General features: G+C 47.7%; 1 protein-coding gene across 4 annotated transcripts in view; it reads right to left on the bottom strand.

The window, feature by feature from the left end:
- Positions 1-524: 524 nt before the first annotated feature.
- The window catches only part of FBXO34 (F-box protein 34), a 41,039-nt gene continuing 14,015 nt past the window's right edge, over positions 525-27,548 (bottom strand). The window contains exons 2-6 of one of the 4 annotated variants that reach the window (XM_027906996.1): positions 26,159-26,237; positions 14,393-14,484; positions 12,225-12,609; positions 11,754-11,953; positions 525-3,199 (exon numbers count right to left, since the gene is read on the bottom strand). In XM_027906996.1, the coding sequence (XP_027762797.1) occupies positions 1,033-3,199; positions 11,754-11,830 (2,244 nt within the window). In that variant the 5' untranslated portion in view covers positions 11,831-11,953; positions 12,225-12,609; positions 14,393-14,484; positions 26,159-26,237 and the 3' untranslated portion in view covers positions 525-1,032. Of the gene's footprint in view, positions 3,200-11,753; positions 11,954-12,224; positions 12,610-14,392; positions 14,710-26,158; positions 26,238-27,548 lie in introns of those variants that run through there. The other 3 variants (XM_027906997.1, XM_027906995.1, XM_027906998.1) reach the window with 3 other exon arrangements.

Below are 27,548 nucleotides of genomic sequence, written 5' to 3' on the forward strand. Positions count from 1 at the left end.
AGAAGCAGGAGGACTGGAAAGGCCCTGTTTTCGCAAGCTTTACACACCTAGCACCAGAATTCCCGACGCAGGGCTGAGAGGAAGGAAAAGGGAAAGCTGGAATCTGTGAATGTTACAGCGGGGAGTTCTCCAAGGAATAGAGATTTGGGAGGGGGGGGGAGGTGTTTTTTTGTTCCTTTGTTAGTAGGACAGGTTTGCTCTAGAGGAAGCTCACTGCACGTCTCAACTACAGCACAGCACCAAGTTTCTGCCAGGGGTTTTACAGCATTTTTATTATTTCGGGGCAAAAGTCTTACAAGAGAAAGTCTGGTAAGGCAGATCTAGAATGCACGTTTTATTTATGTAAAAAAAAAAAAAAATCAAAAAAAAAACCAAAATCCAGACAACATGGGTAAGGTAGACAAGAACTTTTTTTTTTTTTAATATTCTGACTATACAATAATATTTCTCTCTCTTTTTTTTTTTTTTTTTTTTTTTTTTTTTTTTTTTTTTTTTTTTTTTTTTTTTTTTTTTTTTTTTTTTTTTTTTTAAATCCACTGCCACGCTACTATAATGGGTCTGGTTCTATAGTCTAAGTTTCAGGTTGTCCAGTTTAGTTGTCTGCAGCTTCTTTAAACAAGTTGACCTTTACCTATTTAGAGTTTCTTCTCAGAAACATTCATATATTATGCGGAATATACAGATTTTTTGAAACGAGACACTTAAAAACACACACACCTATAGCCGCAACACTGGGATAGCTGCATTGTAGGGGGTTACCTTGTTCAGCCAGCTGTAGACTCTGTATGTACAATTAGGGTTTTTTTTTTTTATAGTGTTATTTACAGAGATGGACTAAAAGCTCTCTTTAATCTAAAAGGTAAAGGCTCTTGTGTTCGAGTATGTGCAGTTTCATAGCCCTGTGGAAAAAAAAAACCAAAAAAACAAACAAAAAAAAAATAACCACGACAATTATATACACTGTAAACAGCACAAGGCATGAGAATCTCCTCCTACCCCAAACAATCTCGCAGGAAAAAAGGGTATGTGCACTTAATATTCCTCTTCCACCTCGGCTCCCGCCCCTCTGGTCTTCTTGTGGATGGCGCGGTTAAAGCTGTGGCAGGCGGGGACCCAGTGATTGTCGTGGAGACCCAGCTTGCAGCCCGGGATGCCCTTCTGGGACCGGTGGCAGCACATCCAGTAGCCGGGCCCGTAGGGCAGGGCCTGGCAGTAGGGCTTGGGGTGCCACCGGCACAGGGACACGTCCCCCTTCACGTACTTCTTCTTGCACTGCTTGCAGGGGTCCTCGCGGTACCGCGGGTCCCGCACCCAGCGCGAGTCCGCCGGCCGGATGTTGTAGTACTCGATGATGAACTTGAAGTAGTAGCAAGTGCATTTCAGGGCCACCAGGCTCCTGGTGGGGAGCAGCCCAAAGATCTTGACGATGATGTGGTGGGGCAGGAAGGCCATGTACTGCTGAGGCTCCAGGAGCTGCTGGATTTTAAACCTGGTCTCCAGAAAGTCATGCGAGACCTGCCTTTTCAGGCAGGAAGCGTCAAGTACTTGCAAAGCCCCTTCTGTGGGAGGGACAGAGGGGGCCGATGGCTCTGTAGGGACGCTGCTCCTGACACACGGCCTGCCGGACGCCAAAGCATCCTCCTCCTCGTTCCGGGCTGCTTCTCCTGCCTTCTCTTGGGTACTTTCCCGCGGTGGCTGTTGATCCTGAGCAGCAGGCTGCTCGTCCTGGAGGAAAAACAGCCGCCCCGGGAGCGAATCCTCACTGGAGCTGGAGAGCTTCTCTTTCCTGCACCCTTTCTCGGTCTTGGTGACGGATATACTGATGCACAAGGGCTCCTTCCTCGCAGGGTGCAGGCTCTGCTTTGGGAAAACCACAGGCTCCTTCGACGTACAATCAACGGTCGCGTCCTTGCTCGGCAAGGGATCGGGCGGCAGCCTGGCAGCAGCAGCTGGACACGAGGACAGCAGAGCTCCGGGGGGCTCAATCCGTGTCTCAGTGTCGCTCCTGCCGGCTGCCATCGCCAGCACCGCGTGAGCAAGTCCCGAGTTCACATTCCCCATCCGGGTATCCAGCCCCGAAGGAAAAGGCCGCCGAGCGGAGGCGCCGCCGTCCCACAGCTCGGCGTCACCCAGAGCACCACAACGACCCCCGTATCCCGCCTCTGCCACCCCCGCCTCCCCCAGGCCATCCCCCTGAGCCAGAACCCCCAGCACCCCCTTCCCCGCCTCTCCCTCGGGCTGGGTGCCGTTGGCCAGGAGCACCCTCCCGACGTTCCTGCGGAAGCTGTTGTTCCGGGAGAGGCTCCCGGCCTCCCGCTCGCTCTGGCGCCTCAGGCACTCCGACTCCAGCTTGGCCACCATGTCCAGCACGCGCACGGGCTCGCCCTGCTGCTCGCCGGGGCCCCTCTCCGCCTGCGCCTCGCACGCCCCGGCCGAGGAGAAAGGGTCGGAGGCGGGAAGGGCCCCCTTGGGCTGAGCGCTCGGCCTCGTGGCGGGAGCAGCCGTGCAGGTTTTAGCACAGTCCACCAGCAGAGCGCTGGCTCGCTGCTCCAGGAAAGCCACCATCTCTATCACCGACAAGGACCGGCCCGGGAACGCCCCCTCTCCGCTGTCATTCCCGTAGTGCACCGAGCAGTGCTCGATGCCGCAGGCGAAAGGCTCGGGCTGGGAGCACCTGGAGTTGGCCTCCCTCATCCTCTCCAGTTGGATCTTGGCTTTTTTGAGGTCCACCGATTTTTTCCTGCGCTTGGCCGTCCTCCCGTCGATGTCCCACGTGCTCTTGATTTTCATGGAGCCCACCCGGCTGCTGCTGCTGCTGCTGCTCTGCTGGGCGGCGAAGAACGCGATTTTCTCCTTCGTGTTGCCGGGTTTCACCACGGCCCAGACATCCAGAGGCCCTTCCCCTTCCTCTCCCTGGTGGATCGTCGCAGACAGGGCGTTCTTCTTTTCCCTGGCACTGGGACCATCCGCTGGACCCTTCCCGTTCATATTGCACATAGTATTTGGATAAATAATCCCCAGAAGCTTTTGAGATGGAGTCACGAGGGAGGGTTTGGGGAAAACGCTCAGTTTGGTGCAGGTGGTGTATTTTTCTCCTTGTGCTGATCCCTGGTGGCCTCGCAGGGAGTCCTGGCTTATTTCTGGGGATCGCTCTTTCTTCTGTAACTTGAGATATGGCTTTAAGTGCATACCAGAGACCCTGGAAAAACAGAAAGGGGAGAAGTTACAGTCGCAAAATATTCCTGTCTGGGAATTAGAGAAGGTGATCCAGGGTAGGCACCATCCCACGCCTCAAGAAGAACCACACGAGAAAGAAAAATGCAGCAACCAAATCTCCAATATCCAATTGGAGAACTTCCTGCAGTAGGAGAGAACTTCCCATTAGATAAACCTGTTTCAAGGAGAAATCCTGGAGTTTATCAGTTGTGAAAACATAGCCAGTGGTTCATTTTAGAGCCACCCTTCTGCTCATTCATTCCTTAATCCAGTTGTAAGGTATCATGTGGTTTATCTGGACATCTGCTATCAGACATATTCCTTTCAGGAGATAAAAGTACAGTTAAAAGGGAAATTAGCAAGTGTAATTACATTCATCAGAGATCCCAGTGGGTATCTAAATTCCTAATATCACCCAAAATCACAGAATGGTTTGGGCTGGACCTTAAAAACCACCTTGTTTCACCCCCCCTGCCATGGGCAGGGACACCCCCCACTAGACCAAGTTGCTGCAAGGTCTGTCCAGCCTGGCTGTGAGCACTTCCAGGGATGGGGCAGCTTCTCTGGGCAATGAAACTTACCCTTTAGAATACTGATCATGGCAAATTTGGTGACTTTCTCATAAGGGTCCTTACATTATACATCAGAACACCCCCCCCAAAAGCGAGAGAAGCATCACGTACAGCTGAAGTGACCCACTCTCAAGGACGTGTTTTCATGGTTAGGAGCTTAAGAAGAGCTGTGAGGGACGACTTGGATGCTGCTGACACTGCAGCAGCAGCACTCCTGCAGCACTCAGCTCCTCTGTTCTGTCACACCTTCCCAGTCACCTTCCATTCAGGGCTCAGAGCCTGGGGCGCTGCCCACACAGGGTGCAATCATCAGGAGACTCCAGGCTCTTCTCCCCAGGAGCATCACAGAAGCACATTACAGAACTAACTATAGATTATGTTTCCATGGTAATCTTTGAATTGTTACACTCAGAGGCCTCCTTACACTTTGAAATGGGGATAATCTGTGCTTGCACGTTGAGGGAGCAGCAGGTTCAATGCCACATCCCTCAGGAGCCGATACGGACACATTCAGGCACCGAACGCGTTTCCCTGGAGAGCCACCACCAAGACACTTGCTCAAGTATTGCACTTGTAGCCTAAAAGCAGCTCTTAATTAAAAACCTCAAGGCACAACATCTACAAAGTCTGACAAATTTATAGCTGGCGCTGCCCAAGCGGAGGAAGCCTCCAGCACCAGGAGCAGCCACGCTGCTTAACCATTGCTTTTCCCTGGATATTTCCTTCTGGCCCCAGTGATGAGAAGTGAGGGGCAGGCACAGGGGGCCTGGAGGGAGGTACATCAAGAGGAAGGACTTAGTTCAGCTTTCTATGCCCCTTTAGTCCATGCAGTGCTTTGAAGGCCAGGAAGCAGACTCTGGAAAGGATGATGCTATCTGTGTTCCTTCCCTCGGGATTTTATAGGGAAACCATCGCCTCGTTCTTGCGACCAGACAGCGCCAAAACCATCTGCACCTCACCTACAGACTGTAGGGGGGAAGAGATCTCAGTGCTGCAGCTACACCTACCCAGTTCCTGGGTTAATTCTCTCCCTGTGCCTTCCTGCGTGCTAATTCCAGCTCGTTGGAATTGGGTCACCTCCCAATTTAGTCTCCTCTGCAAAGCGCGACTGAGCTATTTTGTTTGCCTCTCCAGTTGGATGCTAGAAGCTGAAATAACCTCATAAAAATAGAACTTCGGGGTGCTGAAACAGATGCATGAAGAGAAGACGGGAGATCAAGGCTGCTGGAGTTTGCTCCGGCCTCGTTTTCCGCAGGGTCTGGCTCGTCTCGGCTGTGCTTTAGTGAAGCGGGGTCAGGCCCCCGATGTGCCCTGATGCCAAAGCCCGGCCCAGAAGAGCAGCAAGTGAAACACTGCAGCAAAAAGCTGCTCAGAGAACAGTGCCTGCAGTCCTCCCTTCCCTTCCAGAAGGACATTCTGGAGCTGTGCTTCCCGGATTAGAGGGAGAGAGAGAGAGAGAGAGAAAAAAAAAGCTCTGGTGGCCGCCCGCCACCGTACCCTGGGGAGAAGAGGTGCACGCAATTAAATACACGATTTGCATGCTGAAATCTCCTGAGCCAGGAGCAGGAGATCAAATTTCATTCATGGGTTTTCGTGCCAAGGTGTTTGAAAAATGAGCTGAGCTGGTTCATAAAAGGCTTTCTCCGAGCAGTTTTCAGGAATCCGGGAGGGACAATCGGCTCAACACCCTTCATTAAGAGAAGCTGCGAGTGAAGGTGAGACCAGGCATTGTAAGAATGGAAACAGGACCAAACTGGTTACCCCAACAGGCTCAGGGGGACACGTTTAGCCAGCAAAGTTGGTTCAGCTGCTCCCAGCTATTTCTGGTCTATGGAGAAAGACAAAGGGTAGAGTTCTGCCTCACCTATTACAGATTTCTTGTTTAAGGTTGTATTTCCTCCTGTGTTTCAGTTAGTCCCCGGCTCAGCCAACAATACCATTTAAGGTTGAAAAGTTAGAATTTACATAACAAAATTATGCCTTACTCAGAAGTTTTACTGCCAGAATAATTGCCTCATTTGAATTCAGCACTCGGCTCATCGCACATGTTTTAATGGGTCTGGATTTAAAAGAAAATCTTCATCTAATAACTTCAGACAGCTATAAAGAACACTGCAAAATTCCACCTGACCAGCTGTCACCTGCCTCACAGTTTTCCAGCGGCAGGGAAGAGAAGTTCCATTTTAAAAGGGATCTTAGCAATGGACTTTACCTGAAAGTGTCTCTCGGAAAAAAACAACGAGCCCCCACCTCACACGCGCTTTGCTGTGGGTATTAAGAACGAACTTTTAGGCAAACACAGCTTCTTCCCTGCACGTCAGCAGCACATCTCATCTCCAGCTCCTAGAATTAGAACAAGCCTTCCCAGCAGAAACTGCTTTGAAGACGAACCAGAGCCCAGTCCCCACCCACAGACTCCCCTATTTCTGCAGCGTCTCGGTGCTGGCAAGTGGAGAACTTGTGGCAGCTGCAGGTAAGCTTTTAAATATTTAAAACCACCAAAAATCGTTGCTAAAAGGTGAAGTCACTGACAATTCCCTACGAAACTTAATTCCAGAATAATTCTGTTTGCTTTCCTCCCTCCACCCTCTAAGTTATCAAGCTTTCTAATTTTATCTTTAGAGACGACGACTCCTCAGAAGTCCACAGAGCAAACATGAAAAGGTTTTTCCAATCCCAAACGTGCGGTTTTAAGTTGCTGATAAAGAGAGAATTCTGCCAGGGAACGATCAGCACTGAAACAACGAGCAGTGCTGCCTTCATGCTGTTATTCCATCCTTTAGGCTGATGAAGTAAAGGGGCCAGTTTTTCTATTTCTAATCAGCCATGTCTGAAAAACAGGATACTCGCCCTGCTGGAATGACACTGCTGTTTTCCTAAGTCGTAACTGCAGCTTGTTTCCACTGTAGTTTTATCAAGTTAGTTACTCCACGTCGTTGATACAGAAATATATTCCTTTATAAGAGCACAAAAACACACACCCACTCCCCCTCTCCTCTCCCCACTGAAGGGAAGGCCCAAAACCCACTTGTGGACTCCCAATCCTTGGAAATTTCCAAGGCTAAGCTGGATAAGTCTTGGAGCACCCTGGTCTAGTAGAAGGTGTTCCCCTGCCCATGGCAGAAGGGTTGGAATGAGATGGTCTCTGAGGTCTCTTCCAAGCCAAATCATTCCATGATTCTTACTTGCCAAGCTGGCCAGAATTTTCCTGCATCCTTTTGTACTCATATACGTTCTAAAATCACAGCAGCCTAAAAAAATAATATATTTGCTTTAGTGGAAACTCCAAAAGTTGGAAGGGAAAACTGGTTAAAAAAAAAAAGGGCTCAGTTTTTACAACTCCTTTGTGAGGTCCACAGAGAACCTCAATGCCTCTCACTGCTCCCAGGTCAGGGACAGTCATGATGCCCTTGTGAAGCCAAAAGCAGGAAAAACAACAACAACAACAAAAAAAGTACAATATTCTCCAATAGCATATTCACACTGAGAGTTTTCTGGGCAAAGCACCCACCGGAAGGTTCTGTTAAGGCGAAAATTTCCATCCAAACCCCCAAGTTTCCTGTGGATTTCTTCTGGTAAACACCCCAACTGCAGCCAGCGAGAGCTCCTCGCGTTGCTGACTGCACACCCAGTGCCAACTACAACTCTGAAAAAAACCCTCAGGACACACTAACACAAGGCAGAAGAAGCCAAAAAAAAAAAAAAAAAAAAAAAAAAAAAAAAAAAAAAAAAAAAAAAAAAAAGGAGTTTAAAAAAAAATCAACAAAAAAACCCCACACCAAGCATAACCTCTGGCAAGGTTTTTCTCTCCTCCCTGGCATCCCAGTTCTCTGTCCACAGAGCTCAGCTCCTCTGCAAAGGACACTGACAATTAGCAAGGACCCAGCGCTGAATGTGAGTTAACCATGGTCAACCACTTGTTATTTCTGGAAGGGCTTGGTGGGTCCTTTGGGCTCGATCTGCAGTACCATTTCCATCCCCTTTGCACCGCCAGGGCAAGGCAGAGCAGACAGAGAGCTGCTTCAAAGGCATTCCACGGATTCTGCCGGGGCGGGAAAGTCCCGGCCGGCCAAGCAGCCGGGATGGAAGAGGCTCTGCTGCTCACTGGAGCTTGTTCTGGCACGTGGCAATTGTCCAAGCTGGGAGAAGGGCGGGTTGGGAAGCACGACGCTCCGGAGCTGGGGCGGGTTCCACTCCGGCAGCTGTGGAGGCATTTGATTTCTAGAAAACCCACTCCCTCAGAGCAGCAGCTGCTCCAGACCCACCTCCCCTCCCAGCGCCTGCAAAAACGCCTCTTGCATCCTCTCAGAGAGCCAGCAGGGATTATTATGGGATGGGAAGGCAAACAGAAGGTATCTGGCTGCTGCGGGAGAGCTCTCTGTCCAAGTGGCCAGCCCGAGGGAAGCAAGAGCAAGCCAAAAACGTGGGGCAGAGCTGGCCCCAAAGAGCTGAGGAACTAAATGCAAAGCAAACACCCAGCACTGACTGTTCACCCATATCAGGTGTTCAAATAACCTGACTCTGGGGGAGACAACACCCAGAAGTATCTGCACACAGGCATGAAAGTCCATCATCCTCCCCACGCTGGGGTTTCGGGTGACACAACACACACCCAAAGCCCAACACACACCACTCCAGTTCGAGGGCTCCCACCCACTGATGTTTTGGACACATTTTACACTAAACGCACACACACACACCCTTCAACCTAAAGCACAGCCAACTTGGCTATTTTTACTAAATTTTACACAGGGAGAAGTGCCGCTGCTTTGCCAGGCTTTTGTATAAAAGCACTCACCGTGAAGCCAGTGACGTAGGGGCAGTTCTTTGTTGGGCCTCAGGAACCTCAAACCCCTGCTCCCTGCTTTCCCAACCACACTAGGGACGACACAGGGGTGACACAAAGCAGAAGGGAACAAAATGAACTGACAGATTTGGGGTTCAAGTTTATAAGCTGCTCCAGAAATGTGTAGCTCAGAGATGACGGGATGGCACACGTGCCTGTGGTGGAACAGGTCGAGATGAGGGGAAATCACGGAAGGACAGTAAGAAAAAAAACTCCAAAACTGGTGGTTTTATAGATCTTCTGCTTAAAACCGCCCAGAGCAGCACAGATAGGTGATATGCTTCCTTCTGGAAGTCTTTTACCCCTCTTTACTTTAACGTTTGTTTTCTGATTTAATTAACTGCAACAGGACCAAGACCTTTCTTCACATCACAGCACAACATACATTTCTACAAACAACTAACGAACCAACACAAAGGGATGCTATTTATAGCCTTCATTTTGGTGCATGTGTAATGAGAACACATGAAAGGTTGCAGAAATTAACCTTGGACCACACGATCAGTCGGAGAACTCGGCGTTCAAAAGAAAGAATAAGCGAAAGTGGATCTGAAGGCAAGTCATAAGGTTGCTCTTTTGAAACTCAAGGCTGAAAAGAGGCTGGTTCATGGATGTTCAAAGATGTGGTGCAGAGCATTTCACTGCAGGCAGATTTCTCCAGGAGCCAAAAGGTGTTTTCATTACTAAGAACACATCCCAAACGAGAACTGAAGAAAGTCCAACTGGATGTGATCCTCTTTTGTGAAGGACACAAGAAACAGATGCAGGTTGCAGGTTTCAAGTCACATCACTTAGAAACTCATGTATCTTGAAGCTCAAAAGGTCTAGGGATAAACATGAGAAGTGGTTGCAGCATTAAGTCACTGCAGAGGTATTTAAAAACAAGCAACAGTGAAAGGTTCCTCAGTTTGTGAGAAAGGACTGAGAGAGAAACAAGGCTGCAAGCAAGGGCAGGGCAGAGATCAGGAGTGCTCCAAGTGCTCCACAAAATACCAAAATTGACTTTGCAGCATTTTTAAAGAGGGGTGGTAACTGCGATCGTGAGGGCAAAAGCCCAGGCGTGAATCTGAAACAAGAACATTGGCAGGGGGAGGATTAAAGAGCTTCATAAAAATCGTGAGGATTGGCTCATCTCGGTTTCAGAATCCAAAACAGATAGGCTCACGCACTGCAGGCCAAGAAACAGGATTTATAAACCTCTTGAAAGGCAACAATGGGAGATAATAAACATGTGGCACATTGGAGGGGGCACTGCAGGGGAGAAAGAGAAGGGAGAATGATTGCAGCCTCTCCAGGGCTGGTATTCTGCCTCCAATAGAAAGGTGCTTTGCAAGCAAAGAGGATTAATGTGACACAGAGAACAAGGGGGAAGAGGGAATACTTCAAAATGCCAGACTAACCTCAAGGTTTTTAAAAAAAAAAAAAAAAGTGATCTTTTTAAGCAAATCTACTATATCTTACTCACACGGTCTTCAGAGAGCACAAAGAGATTTACTGGTGAAGACAGATTGGCAGAGGAGTGGGAAAACAGACAAAGGAGCTGGCTTAGCAGCAGACAGCCCCAGGTGATGCTGAATAAGAAAATACCAGCTTGGAAACCAAAGGCATGCCTCAAGAATCAGCCTGGGGAAGATCTGATTCTGTTAGGAATGACCTCAGCACAAATACTGCACCCCCAGAACTGGAGGCAGCTCCAAAGCAGCAGAGACACAAAGCTCCAAGTAGCAGAAACTGAGGAGGGTTTTGAAACACAGGCAGTGATGCACCAGCGAGAGGAACACCAAGGAGTTCTGGAAGTAGCTAAGGTGAATTGGCCACCACAGAACACTGTGACACGTTTGAGGCAGCAGCAAGAAAACCCTCCAGCCAGCTCTGCCCTGCAGCAGACAATTTTAGCCAGGACTGAGATATATCCACACTGTGGACAACAACAGTCGTTACTCAAGAAGCTACTTGAGAAAAACTTGGGTCATTCAGCACCACAAAACCACAGGTGAGGGTCACAACCCCATCTTACAGAATGGAGCCAGAGAGGTGAACCACTGAAAATAAGAAGTGGGAAGAAAAGCAGAAGGAAAATAAAGGAACAGAAAGTCAAATAAGCATGTAAACTGTCATGAATGTTTAGTCTGGGAATCAAAAGGAGGTTCCTAATTGCACAGCTAGATCTGTCATCTTCAGTAATGGCTTAATCTGCTGGAGGAGAGAAGAAGAGATGTAAGAAAAGATGTAAATGCTTTTAGGCTAGACTAAGTTCACAAAAGGGATTATGAGATACTGCTTGGGAAAGCAAAGAGCTGGGTGACCCAGGAAGTCTTTTCCAGCACTAAATTACCATGAGACTAACATAGCAAGTATATGCTGTCTACACAACCACAAAGAACAAAGGTTAAAAGTTTGCTTTAAACCCACACAGCTTTTTGGAAACCGAAAAGCTGGCGCTCTTCCGCCAGACTGAGGAAGTTTGGGAGCCTTGCTTTCAGAAAAAGAGAAGGGAAAAAAAAAAGAAGATACATATATTTTGAAGTAGCCTGAACTCAAACAAACCGGCGTGTTCCTGCATTTGCATAAGGACAAGTTGTTCTGCACGGTGTTCCTATAACGAGACACACTGAGAGGCGTTCACTTAATTGTCACATAAGCACAAGTGTTTGAAACCAATCGTGCATTTCTTCTTAATAAGAGACACAGGAGAGTGAGCAATGCAAAAATCTGAGCTTAAACTAATCTAATTACTTACTCCATAGTAAGGCAAACCGCAACAATGACTGCCAGCGTTTCCACTTGCTCTAAGCTGACTGCATGTTCCAAAGCCTCCTCTGACGAGCCACTCGCCAATTAAGTTTCACTTCAAAGTCGTGTTCCCAAACTAATTTACAGCTGTTGCTAAAAAAACCCAAGGATTTCTCCGAGCACCCCGCCAGCTGTAGGGAATCTGCAGTTGTCATTATCAAATAAAAATGTCAAAAGAACATTTCTGCCCCCCGGGCCATTACGGCGTCTCCCTGAAACGCCATCCGAAAGGAAGAATTCAGAGTGAGCAGTTGAGTGACAAGACAATAAGAGAGCGAGCAGAGGGCTCAGTCAGTGCTGAGCAGGCAGGCCCAGTCTGTTCGTACCGTTTGACTTGGTGGAAGGTGGAGGATGTGGAGTTCAGCGGTTCCCTGTGGAGGCCAGCTCTGCAGGAACTCTTCATGGTAACTACCTCTCCAGCTAAGGCACGCCGTCACAGCCAGTCCATCCTGGGTCACACCCCAGGCTCGCCCATCAGCTCTCCTTGCCCCACACAGAGCTTCACTGTGTCTCTGCCACCTAAAAACTGAACAAACATGAGAAGGTCAGGTTCAAGCGCAGCAGCAACCGAAGCACAGATGATCCAGACATGAGACAAAAAAAAAAAAATATATATATATATATATATACACATATGTGCATGCACAGATACAAAATACATATATTTATATATATAAAAGAACTTATCATCATGCCATTATTGCAGCTGGAGTTTCTGAACACCATTAAGCACAGATTAACACAACAGCCTCCCTGCACACACAACATATTTTCCACCTTATGTACAACACGGCTACCTTGTTACCTCCCACGGAACACCTCCTCTCCAGAGCTCCTTGTGAACAGGACACACGAGAGATCCTTCTGCTCCTTAGCTCTGCACCAGGCTTTGGGGGGGAAATGGGCTGCTGGCTGTAGGATTCGAGGCTGCCAGGAGTTACGTTAGCGTTCTAATCGAAATAACGTGGTGGATCTCGCAGAGGACAGAAAACACGTCACCACGCAGCCTGTGGAAACTGCCCTGTCTTTGCATCACGTGCTGATAAGGCAGATTACACCCAGAGCAACGCTGCTCTGCGGTATCTCTTGTTCTCACTGCCTTCTACACCTTGGCCTTGGAGCAGATACTCTCTCACCGGCGCCTTAACGGACTCAGATGGCGAAAGAACAACAACCTTTGAGCTGGAACGTTAAAGGCAAGAGTGACACAGCAAAAGAGCCCTGGAAAACCTCAAATGCTCCAGCCTGAGTTGCCAGCAGATTGTTTTAGAGCCCGTTTGCTTCCTGTCTAGAGGGACCACGCTCGGTGATGCCGTAAATAAAGGGATGCCATTTGAGGGTGCTAAACACAGAGCTGTGTCCCCAGGGGATCTGTGATTTAGTGCAGCAGGTTGTTCTCTCCTTTCCAGCAGCCTTGCCCAGTGTTCCTGCTGCTGCTGCCCCGCTCCTGCTTTTGCAGGAGATGGAGCCTCTCACGTCAATCAACAGCTCCCACACAGGAGAGCCCCAACCCACACACCGAGCAGTGCTTGACCAGTGTGGTTACAGCTCGGTGCTCCCACTGAACGCTCCTGGCCTGCAAAAGCTGCTCTTGGTGGCCACACTTGCTGAGAAAACCACTGAGAAGGATGGATTTTCCAGGCAGGGAAAAAGCAGAAGCCGGTTTAGACCCATCTGGCTTGACTGTCTGCTACGGCAACTCCACGATTCGTCTGCTGATGGTGATGGAGAGGTTAATCATTTGCCTACATTTGAGTAGCAGGAGCCTAAAATAATATATAAAATATTATATAAACACATTCCAGCCCTCGTGGAGAAATCTCTGCTGAGTTCTACACAAGGCTGAGAAACGTGTCGGGTGGAGAAGACGGAGGCATTGCACTGGCAGAGCAGGGGGGGTGAGAGCACGTCCTCAGCTCCAGGAATTCAGGAATAATACCAGGAGCCAGCCTGCCACGATGAGCAGGAATTGAAGCTCTGTAGTTAAACACCACTTTCATTCGACTACCCAGAGCCTGGAACAAGGACCCACCCCTAGGAGTGAAACCTAGGCACAAAAAATCAGCTGTTTCTGGTGTTTGGGGGGATGTAAAATACATATTCACAAACAGTAATTCACAGAGGGGGGTAAAAAAAAAGAAAAAAAAGCATGTGCCTGGTGCTTTGGGAAAATCAAAATTAAACACAAAATTGTTACTTTCCCATGAACCATCAGTAAAGAGGCACTGAAATCCTGACTTTTCTCCAAGCTTTTGTCTGGCTTTCCTTCTGGCTTTACTGACACCAGCATTTCAGACTCAGCAGGAGCTGTGTCACAAAAAAACATGATTATATCCACACCCAAATAAACGCAACCACACCATTTCAAGAATGCCACTCACTTTTTCAATAGCTACAACTCCCTCCCATGTATCCCTAGTTAGAAATACCACACGATTTGTGCCAGTCCTACTCCTTTGGAGATCAGCTCAGAAGTAAAAGATAAAAGCCAGACCAAAAAAAAAAATGAAACCCAAAAGGTATCTGGCTTGCAGTGAAGAGCTTGAGAAGCAAAACCATGAGAAGAAGGGGATTCAGGTCAGGAGCAGCCACAGCCCTGGATCCAAGCATATAGGAATCATATAGTGGGATATCATGTTTAGGAAGGGACCAGCACCTACCAGAGGGAAGTAAAAGCTGGCAAAATAGACACAGCCAAGTTCAGATGGGCACTGCAGCCCAGCTCCAACCACAGCTCCACACAAAGCATGCTTTTTCCCTTCCTCTATAGCTGCTGGGCCATAGAAAAGAGCTGAAATGGACTATTAATGCCAGCGGGCTCCTGACAAATTCCTACTGTGTGAGGAGTAAAAAGCTGTGCTTGTGAATTAAAAAAAAAAAAAAAAAAAAAAAAGGGGGGGAAAAAAAAGAAGGAAAAGGAAAAAGAAAAAAAAAAATCAGCATCCAAGCTAGCAAAGATACTTACTGCCTTTTAACTACCACTGTTTCTGCACCAAGGCTGCTCTTTAGCAGTAGGTGCTTCAGCCGCTTTGCTGGTTTTGCCCAGAGGAAAAAAAACTGCAATACAGATGCACGGAGAAACAAAACAGGAGAGGAAGTTAAAAAACATAATGGTGCTGTTCTCCCTTTCTGAAGCCACCCCCCCAACATATGCCTCGGTGCACAAGATGTGGGAAGGACTGGGATTTTGGCAGCAGTGAGAGCATCACATCCCTCCCAGCCTTGGACGGCACTTCGGTCCCCCAGAATTCCACGCCTTATCATCAGGTTTGAACGGTGCTGCAGCTCAGGAAAACAAGTGTATGAACTCAGCCAGAGTGCATGAAGGAAGGGGAGGGGGGGTCAAGGTCTCCTCCTCTGTGCAGCAATTTGCTGGAGCCTTTGATATTTTGAACTACAACAAGTGTGTTTTAGCTGTGGCAACAGTAACTGCTCAACAAAGGAGTTCGAGGGGTGGGCACATCCTCTCAGAAAATTTACTTTCTGGAAAGGAGGCCGCGGCCTCAGGGCTGGATCCGAGCGGCAGCCACCCTGCTGGTAAAAAACACGTGTAAAAAAAAAAAACACATTTGAGCCACCCCACCTCCACACAAGGGCAAGGCTCAGGGTGCTCCGCAGGGACGGATCAGCAGCACGGCCAGGACGCAGGAGAAAGCAGCTGCAAGAGCTTCAGAGGGGAACTCAGAGGAGTTAGTACCAAAAAACAGACATTAGGATGGTGAAAAAAAAAAAAAACAAAAAAACAACCAAACCCACAGTGCTGAGGCTTTCTTATAAAGATGTGGGGGTTTGTTCTCTTGCAAGAACCAAGTTCCAAGATTTGTCTCTAAAACTGTATTTCACCAGACAGGCAGTTCTGCCATTTCCCAGCCTGGTCATCCTTCCCTCCCTCCCTCTCAAACACATGTAACAGCACTAGAATCTCCTAAGCAAGAAGCTTTGGCAGAAAGCTTTTCCTCATCCCAATATTCCCACTGGGAATGATCCACAGCAGCTCCCAGACTAGGCTGGACAGCAAGATGACACACCAAATCCTCATACTCAGCCTCTTAGACATCTACAGGAACACAAGCCTTCCTTTAAAACCATCCTTCAGGTAATATCTTCCTATTTAAAACACCTTTAAGAACTGCCTTATGACACTAAAGGAGCCACCACAGACATAATTTGCCTTGTGTGCTCAGCTTCCCCACCGTTTGACGGTCAGAAAGGATAAAGTTGCACAGATCTGATGTTACTTCATTAATTCAGGATCTGCATGGCAAAATCAAATCCAGTTTTGTACTCTAACAAGATAACTCTGATGTTATCTAATCTAAAAAGCTGCCACAGAGGCTCCAGCTGGAATAAATATGGGGGAGTTTCCCGTGTCCACTCACACACCAAAATCAGCTGATACCTCTTCTTCCAGGCACCAGGAACCAGAGCTGGTAAAGCAAGACCTGTGACCATTGCCTTGGCTCATTTCCCCACCAAATTTACTCCAGCCTTTCCCTCTCTCCCATCCATACTCTGTACCCTGGATCACACCAGGCAGAGCAGTTCCTGAACTGGAATCTGAAGATTCCCACATAAGGGGAATCAGTGGAGGCCACAAAGGTGATTTGGGGTCTGGAGCACCTCTCTTACGAGGACAAGACTGCAAGAGCTGGGCTTGTTTAGTCTGGAGAAGACTGAGAGGGGACCTCATCGATGCACATAAATATCTCAAAGGTGAGGGTCAACAGGATGGGGCCAAACTCTTTTCATTGGTTCCCAGCAACATAAACTAAAACACAAAAAGTTCCACCCCAACATGAGGAAGAACTTCTCTACACTGAGGGTGGCAGAGCCCTGGAACAGGCTCTGCCCAGGGAGGCCATGGATTTCCCCTCTCTGGAGACATCCAAAACCCACCTGGACACATTCCTGTGTCACCTGCTCCAGGTGACCCTGCCTTGGCAGGGGATGTTGGACTGGATGATCTCCAGAGGTCCCTTCCAACCCCAACTATTCTATGATTCTGTGATTCTGTTGTAAATTTGAGCTCAGGCATCCATGTCAGCAGGGAGCACACGGCTGTTCCAGTCACTGTAATTCCTGCCATGCTGAGTCTCATCCCTCTTCTCCTCCCAGCTCATTCGCACCTTTCCCCTTATCAGCACTGGTTTCCCACTTGATTTCTCACCTGAATCAGCTCAGGGAGCTGAACTAGGAGAGAACTAACCCAGAATTGTCAGCTCCCTGACCCACTTACCCCCAGGACCTGGCAGGAACTCACAGAGCCCGGCAGGACGAAGTTCTCAGCAACTCAGCCTGGACTCAGCCAGCTCTGATCCACACCTGGAACTGAGCTGGAAAAGGTGCTTGATACAAAGTGGGTTTTACCTTCTTTCAAGTCAGTGGAAAAGGAACACTTCTGAATGCACAGCGGGCAGAATCCAGAGCGTTTCGGAAGCGGGGAAATGAGCGTGTAGGGCTCCAAGGCAACATTTGACTCTCCACTGCTGTCAAGCAGCGCTACTCGCCGTACTGATAAGCATATGAAATGCTTATTCTAATGAAGCACTACAGGGAGAACCTGTCTGCCTTCCAAGATCATGTCAATGCAGAATGAAAGGCTTCACATTGGTAGCAATCCTGCCTTCTCTCTAGGTGGGGTAAGCGTTGGAAGGACTAAGCCGTCCCCTCAAAAGGAAAATCTCAGAAGGGAAAAAAGAAAAATAAAGGAAAGACAAGCTCTGCTGCACCCTCTTAACTCTGTATTTTGAGTACTGGGGAAAAAAAAAAAAATAATAATATTACAAGTGTTTCCCTTGTTCAGCTATTCCTGAAAGGTTTCAGCTGTCTTGCACAATTTGGGTAAGGACATTGCTCAATGGGGAAGAAGTTGAGAACTGGCTCGTTAGATTTGTCCTGCTCGACCCAGGAGGGAAACAAAACCAGTAAATCCCTCACTGGTGACAAACATTCCCCCCCCCCCCCCCAGGTCACACGTCCCTCTGCTTTCTAGAAAGCTGCCTTGGCACCGCCTGCCACCGTCGCGTGCCCCGAATGACAAGCGGGGTGGTGGCCGAGCCCCCCGAACCAGCCACGGCTGCTGCGGCCTCGAGTGATGGGGGGTGGGCAAAGCCACTCACCCAGCACGTCTGGATTATTTGGGAGTACAAAACTAGATGTGTTTTTGCCACGCAGATCCTGAAAGCCCAGCTGAAAGGCCACTTTCTCGGGGCGAGGGGAAGGAGAAAGCTTCCAGAAGCCTTCCTATTATAGAAGCAAGGGAGCTGGTTCCAAAAATAGTAGAGCAGCATTCCCAGGGCTCTGGAGAACGCTGTGCCCTGGTTTTGTGAGGCTGAGGTCTCCCTGGATCCCTCCTGTACAGGCAGAGATGGGCAGGAGCAACTGCAAGATGCAGAACTGACGTGGAAAGGGAGTTTTAGGACAAACAGCAGAGAGAGAAACCCAGACAGCCCGTAAGGAAGAGACCAGCTTGAACACCAACAGAGAGCCAACCCGTCTCCCACTTTAGGGAAAGCCAGTTAAAACCAGCAAGGAGAATCCCACCCTTTTCAAGAACCCAACATCAGCTTGCTAAAAAAGATCCTAATTATTATTACAACAACACTGATGTGGCAGATTAGGATTGTCAACAATCATTTATTTCATCACCCCGTTCGTCCTGTGGATGCACTGGACTTGCTCCAGCACAGGACTAGCCTATTTATTGGCACGTAGTGACAAAGCAAAATGTCACCAGGAGACCCAAAATATCATACTGGACACTATGTAGGCAAGAAGTCCCCCTGTCCCACGGCACGAATCCTTCTGTACATCTCTCCACTGTATGAAGTGGGGTATGAAATGGCTTTCTAAAACAGAAGAGCAAACCTGCAGCTGACTTCTAAATATCCAGCAAATAAATAAATAAATGCAGTTCCTTCTTCAGAACTCTGCTAATAAGGAAAACCCCACAGCAGGTTAAGCACTAAATTCATCAGCTTTCCAACTCAATTCACTGACTTAAATATGGCTTTAACAGGTTTCTATGGCTCTAACTGGTTTGGCCCAGCCTTTGGGCTGACAGTTCCCCTTTCAGAGACCACCCCATATCCCCTGATCGCAGGGCCAGAACTACTCCACAGTTTAGCAGAGTAAGAGATAGCCCATTTTTGTTTAGTTCTGTGGAATCTCACCCATTTAACCAAAAGGGTCATGTTGTGGATTTCTATGTCCTATACCACTGTGGGCAAAGAAAGAAAGAAAGAAAAAAAAAAAGGTTTTAGAAGTAACTGTGCCATTAGTTGCAAATATTTGGATAGGTTGGATAAGGCCTTGAGCAACCTGGTCTAGTGGGAGATGTCCCTGCACAGGGCAAGGGGGAGTGGAACTACATGATTTTTAAGGCCCATTCCAACCCCTTAACGCTCTATGATTCTATGATTTCTGTCTTTCAAGAGGTCCAGGTTTTTCTATCATATTCCTGAATCCACCCTGTTCTCACATACGAGTATTTTCCACAATGTTTTGCACCAATGTCTCATGATTTGTGCTGAAATCTCAAACCCTTTCCAGTATTTCTTTAAAGTAGGCCACTGCTGGTGCCCCAGTGTCACACCTTCACAGAAAACCATCTTTCACTCTGCAAGGACAACGCAAAAAACGCTGAACTCTGAAATTTCAAATTTACAGGTCAGCAGTCTACCAAAAAAAAAAAATTTGCTCTGCAAACTTGGGAAAACAGTCATCCCAGGTACAGCCAACTTCAGGACATATTTTATACAAAAAAAAGAAGCTGGAACTACTTTTCACAGAACACTTTAGAACAAAATGCCTCATTACATCTGATGAGGACAGCAAACTTCCAACAGAAGAGATTCCTTAGGAGCATCTAAAACCAACCCACCCACAGACAAACAAGACACACCACCACCCACACCCTCTTGAACAAGCTTTGGATTCACTGGGCTTTCCAGCTGTACCTTACAAAACAAAACAAAAAGCCCTTAAAGAACAGGCTACAGTCTAAGGGAAAAAAAATAATAATAAATTTTAAAAAGCTAATTACTGGTAGGTTCTACCAGGGCCTCGGCAGGAAGAGGTCAGGGCTGCCCCAGGCCCTTTCCAGACCCACCACAGGACATGGCTGAGCCCATCAGTGAAGCAACTGGTACGACTGGGGAAACTTATTTAAGAAAAGGTAAAGAGCACCTGACAGAGAGAAGATGGGGAAAAACCCCACCAAGGTCAGAAAAGGATAAGGAGAGTGTGCTCCATGGCAGAGCAGGTAATCCCCTGCAGCAAAATGGGAGACAAAAGATGCTGATTTCATGTTTAACTTGGTTTCTTACTACCATTTTAACCATTGATAAATTGTTTGTTTGTTTTTCCACAACAGCAATCAGTAATCTACGGAGCTTTATCTTGACCTTTAAGCTGTCTGGGCAGTTCTTTCCATGACATCTCTGACTGCAGCCCCTGGAAGGCAATAAACTTCCTGGGACAACCTGTCAGGTGCAGTCACCCCCTGCAATCGCTCGCTGCTTCTCCCAGGTCATCCAATCTGGCATTGTTATCAAGTTTTCACGAGGGACAGGAATATTCCTCCTTGTTTGGAGAGTGACCAGTTTCCAGTCTTCCTCTTTTACTGTGACACACTGAGCAGATCCCACCTGCATCCCTGATGTAGAGGAAGCCACAGCTTCTCCAGGCAACCTGTGCCAGGGCCTCACCGCCCTCCCACTAAAGAATTTCTTCCCAATATCTAATCTAAATCTGCCTCTATCAGCTTAAAAACTTTGTCTCTGTCCTGTCACACTCTCTGCCTGTGTAAGAAGTCCTTCTCCCTCCTTTTTATGAGCCCCCTTAAGGAACTGGAAAGCCACAATGAGGTCTCCTGGGACCTTCTCTTACATCCCCAGCCCTCCCAGCCCATCTGCACGGCAGAGGTGCTCCATCACCAGCCCTCTCATCACCTCCACAACCTCCTCTGGACCTGCTCTAACAGGACCTTTCTTGTGCTGAGGACCCCAGACCTGGACACGGTGCTGCAGGTGAAGTCTCACAAGGGCAGAGTAGAGGGGGAGAATCACATCCTTCAACTTGCTGAGCACTCCTCTCTCGGTGCAGCCCAGGACACAGTTGTCCCTCTGAGCTGTGAGAGCACACTCTTGGCTCATGTCCAGCCTTCCATCCAGAACAACCCTCAAGTCCTTCTCTGCAGGGCTGCTCTCAGTGACTTCTTCTCCCAGTCTGTACTCATGTCTGGGTGCAGCACCTTGCACCTGGACTTGCTGAGCTTCACGGGGTTCCTCATTCTTACAAACGCCACACAACCTCCTCACTTCCTTGGGGGTCCCTTGTTATCCATCCTCCAAAACCAGGCACTTCCAGAGCTCACCCAAGCACGTACAGATCGGCAGGAACAGGGCGAGGGAGGAACCAGGGCATCAGGGAGTGGAGCTGGGGCCGCACAAACGCGGGTGGACGATCCCAAAGCAACATCAGGGATGGAGCTTGAACAAACACCAGAAAGCAAAAACCAAAACAAAAGCCACAAACAAACAAAACCCCCCAAAAAACCCAAACAAAAACAAAACACAAAAAAACCTACCAAAAAAAACCACAAAACCACCTCAGAGACCAGAAAGGACTTGGAACACTCAAAGCACAGCAGTGTGACACGCTACGGCCAAACTGCTTAAGATGAAGGCACAAAGCAGGCAAGGGGGACAAGCTACAAATCCTTCCCAGGCAAAGCATCACCTGGTTTTACACAAATTCATAAAAGAACAACATACACAGAACATCTGCTGAAATAAATAACTGGGCTGCAGATAAGCTCAGGGATTTTTGACTGGTGAACTGCGGTAGAGAGCAAGATGAAATACATCATCTTCCTGCACGATTTTTTCAGAAGACCTTTTAAAACCTAAGCTAATTTGGAAACCTACCAATTCTGTGGGTCTTTAAAAATAGAGCAAAAAAAAAAAAAAAAAAAAGATAAAGGATTTTTTTTTCCATTAATAACTCAGAGTTATTGAAGTAAAAAATAGTTTGATATTTTCAGAGCTTTACAGTCTATACACCTAGCAACTAACACAATTAAATTTTCAGAAATTCCACGCATAGCACTGCAATTCATTCTTTCAAGAGAAAAGAAAGGCCCCAAAATAGCACTAAAATTTCTGTAAAGGACAGCTTCTGCACACTCAAGTGTCGTGTGAACTGTGAGAACTTTTGCTGCAAGTCTTTCCTTTCCCATGATTCATCTTCAAAATTCAGTAGCACGGACCTACAACAGGACTCCAGAAAATTCTGGTGCAGTTCTTTCCAGGTTAGTGGCCGTTTTGGAAGTATGGACTTTTCTACAAGCAAACAGAAGTTTGTTTCGCAAGATTTTTTTAACCTTTTTAATGCAAAACAACAGAAAATACAGAATCATGAAATGGTTTGTGTTGGAAGGGACCTTAAAAATCACCCAGTTCCAACCCCCTGCCGTGGGCAGGAACACCTTCCACCAGCCCAGGTTGCTCCAAGCCCTGTCCAACCTGGCCTTGGACACTTCCAGGGATCCAGGGGCAGCCACAGCTTCTCTAGGCACCCTGTGCCAGGGCCTGCCCACCCTCACAGGAAGGAATTTCTTCCCAATATCTAATCTAAATCTCTCCTCTGTTATTTTAAAACTGTTCCCCCTTGTCCTATCACTATCTGCCCATATAAAAAGTCACTCTTCCTCTTTTTTTATAAGCCCCCTTAAGGCATTGGAAGGGGCTCTAAAGTCACTCCAGAGCCTTCTCTTCTCCAGGCTGAACAACCCCAGCTCTCCCACCCTGTCTCCAGAGCAGAGGGGCTCCAGCCCTCTGAGAATCTCCATGGCCTCCTCTGGACCTGCTCTAACAGTCTAAAAACAGCTTTATAATCAAGACAGAAAAGGAAAAAAACATAAGCATTGCTATCTAACCCAGTACAATCAATATTCTCTTCTCAGAGAAATCAAACCCCACCAAACCACTTAGAAGCGAAGCAGAAAATGAGGCACCCCCAAACTGTGGCTCCAGAAATCCCACTCACCACGCTGGCTTTCAACAACCAGCTCTCTCTCTCCCCCAAAAGCCAGCTGAAAGCTTGCTTGGAGCCCAAAAAAACTAAGTTAGCAAAGCAATCACCAAGCTTGACCCCTCAGCCTTTGACATCTCTCGCTAATTCTCCACGAGTTCGCAGGAAGTCGTTTCAAACGGCTCCCTCAAGAAAATAAAGCTCCGAGCCGTAGTTTTTCCATTCCGAGCCATCCCTGCACTGTTTCATAGCTCTGATAATTGTACCACTGACTAAACTCCAACTGGGAATAGCTGTTTTTATCATCACTATTAAAAACAGTCCCTCACGCTGTTAGGAATCTGGAAACTCGCTGGAGCTGCATCCCACCCTTCGGCCTCTCAAAACACCACCGAGCAACGAAACTATGCGCTGAAACCAGAGGATCCCTGTGCTGAACAACTCCTGTCATTTCTGGGTAATTAGAACTGCCTCCTCAGCAAACCAGGGAGGCTTGGTTATTGATTTTAGAGGGGCAAGTGGCACCGGAGCTCCGAAAGTCAAAGTTAATTTATAGTTTTCCCACTCCGGACTGGGAAAGCTGAGTTACTTTTAGGACTGGAGGGGTGACGTGCATGTTAAAAAGCTTTACATGTCCACCTAGGTTTTTTTTCAAAAGTAAAGAGATCACATGCAGTTTTCCTTTCCTAAAAGCACATAATCTAGATCTTCACACCTTAACCAGAAGAGTGACTGACAGCTCTCAGAGAAGGAGCAAGATGCAGAAAAACAGGAGTTGAAAGAAAGAGTGGGTTTAAAAAACAGCTTTTAATTATCTGAAGGTGCCGTTGCCAAGTAGTCAGCAAAGAAGCTGTGCATCACATACAGATGGGAAAATTCCCCCAGGTTTATTTCACAGTCAATTACAGTGGATTAACCTATTAGGAAGAAAAAAATGTATTTTTTTTTTTCTGTAGATGCAAGTTTCAACAACTTGAAAAATCATCGCCACTGGTACTTTGATACACAGGATCAGCAATCTGTTCTATCACACTTGCAGTCATCACAGTACATAAACACACCCTAGCAGCAGCCTCTCCCTCTTTTTTAATGCATCTTCTGTCATTATTTCCCTCTCAGGGAACTGCATCCCCTCCTGGCTCCCCACTTGGAGTATCATTTTCGTACATCAGTATTTTTTCTACTGTTGTTTAAAGAACAGCAGCAAGCACCTTCAAACTTCTCCACACACCTCTGCACGCACTCACACATATTATTCACATCTGTCTCTGCAAGATGCCACTGTGTAAGGTTATTTGTCAAACACAAAAGCACTGCAGCTGTGAAAAAAAAAAAAAAATCGGCTTTCCAGGATCCCTGTGCTAAATCCTGGGTGTGCCTACTTTTGTTTGGTATCAAGTTCCTTCTGCTGGCTCCGCTGCAAGAGCGAACTACAGGGATAGTTAACTTTTTCCCCACCTCCAAAAACATCTGTTCCTTTTCTGAGTTCTCCAGACTTCCTTCCCTTCGACCGTATCACAAAGGCTCCTCTTTTTTAGCAAGGGCTGCCCTTCTTGATAGCCCATCACCATTATCTTCTTGTTCTGCAGAGCAGCTCGAATCACTGGTGATCCTGCAGAGCTTCCAATCCTTTCAGCTCGAGGCCAGGATCTCAATTCAAGCATCCTGATTTACAGACGGGGTTGTCAAAACTCCTTCCCTGCCTCTTGTTTAACACTCCACAGCTTCCTGTCCTTGGGAGGCAACCCAAACTTGCCAAAAGAAGTGCCAGTTTCTGTTAAAACACCCCCCAACTCCCCGTGACGCCAAAAGGCTCAAAACAATCACGTTGCTCCCAAACTTTGCGCTGCAACAGCTTTTACTCCACAAAAAGTGCAGGGATGGGCAAAAATTCCTTCAGCACGAAGGAGTCTGAGGAGGTTCTTCGCTGAATCTCACAGCGTTTCAGGCTTGGCACGACCTGCCATCCACTCACACACACAGCACAGTGTCACCCCTCAAAACCCCACTGTTCAACCTAAAGGTACTTTCCTTTTTCTTCCTTTTTTTTTTTTTCCTTCCTGATTTTAAGGGCGCGTCAGCTGCTGACTGAAAAAGTGGGAATGCTCCATTTAGCACACACACACACACACACTTGTTAAACCGCTCACAGCATGCAAATAAAACAGCGCATTGTGCAAAAGTCATTCAGCCTCCCCATCCCTAGATAGGAGCGAACGGAACCGCGGCCAGGAAAGGGAAACTTGGAACAACGTGCAAATATTTCGGTCCCTTATTCCCAATATTCACATCCCAGGCTGAAACCCTGCAGCCCTGTCCTGCTGAGGGGTGACCGTGTTGAGAGGCTCCTCCGTGCAATGGGTGGGAAAACAACCCATTATCTGTCTTGCCCCGGCACTGCACCCTTTTTATTTGTAGTTATTACTGCAAACTGCCTTTTTTTCCAGACAATGGCCGTGTTATTATAGGTACCTTCATGCCGTGCCAAAGCACATACACACAGCAATTCAGAACAATCAGCCTTGTTTTCATGGGAGCAAAGGTTGCAGCCAAATGAAATGGGTGGAGATCACATTAAACAATCTTGGAATCTGCTAATAGGATATAGGAAAATGTGACCGTAATGCAGATGCGGAGTTCCCCTTTCACCTTCCAATGTTAGGGATAAAATAAAAGCTTTGGAAAACCAATTAAACTGTTTGAACAACATTAAGCTAGTTGAAGCACTCTCAGGGTGCTTACAAGACCACTGAGAAGTTCTTTAAAATTAAAACAAAGAAATGCCCTTCCAGAGCTCCGAAACCAGAGAGCCTTCCCCCACCCCAGAACACCACCTGCTTTTAAGATACGGGACACCTGCAAGTCATCTGCTTCTGCAAGGTAAAGAGAAGCTCAGCAAGACAACTGTTCCTGTCCTAAAGACATGATCAGCCCCTTCTCTAAGCGGGGAGCTTTCGTCCTGAGGCACCTTGCTTGGTCAGCCTGTAACCTGCATTCCCCTCGTTTGCTTTTGAGATGTGCATTAGTCAGCTTTCTCCTTCACAAATCTGATTGTGCCTCTGCATGATCGTACGCTGAAGTCATGTCCTTGAGCGTGTGACATCAGTCTGTTGCCATGGCAATGTGCAGGGCGGTCCAAAATTCAGTATTATGGCATCACTGCGGGATCAGACAGCGGAACAAGCCAACGCCTCAGAGCTGGTTAATGCAGCACGAAACAGCCAAGGCATTTCCATCTAAATGTTAAAGTGTAACGGCACTTTATCACAGTATCCCTGATAAATATGGCTGGAAGCCTCAGGAAAAGACGATCCAGAAGGTCACTGAAGACAAACAGATGAGCCATCGTGCATCACTGAAGAAGGGCAATATGTTTCCAAGGATGGCCACCAAGTATGAGGAAAGCTTAGCTCAGCTCTCTGAATAGAAACCACCATCTGTTCCTAAGGCAACACCAGACCTGCCTAAAGAGAGATCGCTCACTGAGAAACAGGGATGGCCCCCCGGCACCCCCGGGCCAAGGGCTGGGTTGCACAGTTTTTCTGGAAATCAGAGGTTGGAGCATCAGAGCCCTGCCAGCCCTTTCCAAGAGACAGCATTACATAAGACAACAGTTCTTCGATTTCGAGCTGTGAAAGCAAAAGATCATCGTTAACCCAACCTGTAACAAAGCCACGTAGTTAAAAAAGGGTGGTACCTTCCAAGAGTTGTTATTCCATGTAGGGTTAGACATTACAGTTCTGTAGGTTCCTTGCACACTCACGAGAATGGCATTTCTGAAGAGCAAAAGGGAAGGAAAAAGGAAATTAGTGACACAGTAACAGTGTTACAACCACCAAGCAGCTCTTTAAGACACACAAAAAAAAAAAAAAAAAAAAAAAAAAAAAAAAAAAAAAAAAAAAAAAAAAAAAAAAAAAAAAAAAAAAATCCATTTGCCCAGAGCAAAGGGCACATGGGAACAACCAACTCAAGGTCTTCAGCGCTGAGTGAAGACTGAATCACCCCAAAGAGTCCACCAACTACAGGTGGCTGGGCAGAAGGCACTTTGGCACCACGGGAGAGGGGAGATGAGGAACACAAAGCTCCCAGCAGCCAGGCTGGACCCCCTTTCTTTACCTGTTCCTCTGTTCCCATCAAACACACCTGTTTAGGGGTTCCCAGTCGCTGCTCTAACACCCAAATTCCTCAAGACCCTTGAGTGGCGCTGCTTCTGCACGTCAGCTTCCGTGTGAACCAGCCCCTCCCCGCACGCTTGACTGGTTTCATTTTGCCTCCTTCCGCTTTCCCTCCTTAATCCACGAGTCTCCTGCCAGTCACTCGACACCTCCCCCTCTGCAAAGCTGACCTCCATCCTCCCCACAACCCCGGGCACACCCACAATTTCTCCACGCTGCCATTAACGAGGCACATGTCATGTAACCCTCACCCTTCTCCTAACCCCTCCACCCATGTCCCTGGCTGTAATTACCCCACACCTCGTTATCTAACACCCAAGCACAAGCCCTTGGGGCTGGGAACCGCTGTTTGTTTGGCTCTGTAACGTCACACGCCCCGGCGGTGGCGTTGTATAAATAAATTCCACAACCTGTTTGAGCCTGAGCTTGATTCAGACCTGAATTATCCCAGTTTCCAAGTGACTGCTGCAAATACCTTCACTTGCTGCTTTAGCAACACCAGATTACGCAACCAGCCACCGCAGGCAGCTCCAGTGCCACTCACCGTGGCACCTGATTGCTCCCCCACGGACCACAACTGCACAGAAAACATCTTAAATCCCTCTACTTTGAAATACAAATTGCAGATTACAGAGGGAAGAGGCAGGCAGAGGCACACTGCCCTCAGCAATGTGCCTGTCACCTGAAGGACAAGCTCCATGGACCTCTCAGCCACCAAAGCACCCAGGCTCTGCCCCAGTCTCAGCCCCCTTAACACCCAGCAGGTTCCCCTGTCACAAGCCTGAAGTACCACTAAGGATGAGATTCTGGAAGCAGCTTTAAGCCAAAGGGATTTTCAGAGCAAAATAAAGCCAGCAGGCTTCATCTCCATGGAGCTCCTGCAACACAACATCAGCTGAGCGAGTTTCTCAG

The sequence above is a fragment of the Empidonax traillii genome, unplaced genomic scaffold, assembly GCF_003031625.1.
Source record: "Empidonax traillii isolate 1590-97213 ecotype Southwest subspecies unplaced genomic scaffold, ASM303162v1 scaffold1389:size274315, whole genome shotgun sequence".
NCBI classification, from domain to species: domain Eukaryota; kingdom Metazoa; phylum Chordata; class Aves; order Passeriformes; family Tyrannidae; genus Empidonax; species Empidonax traillii.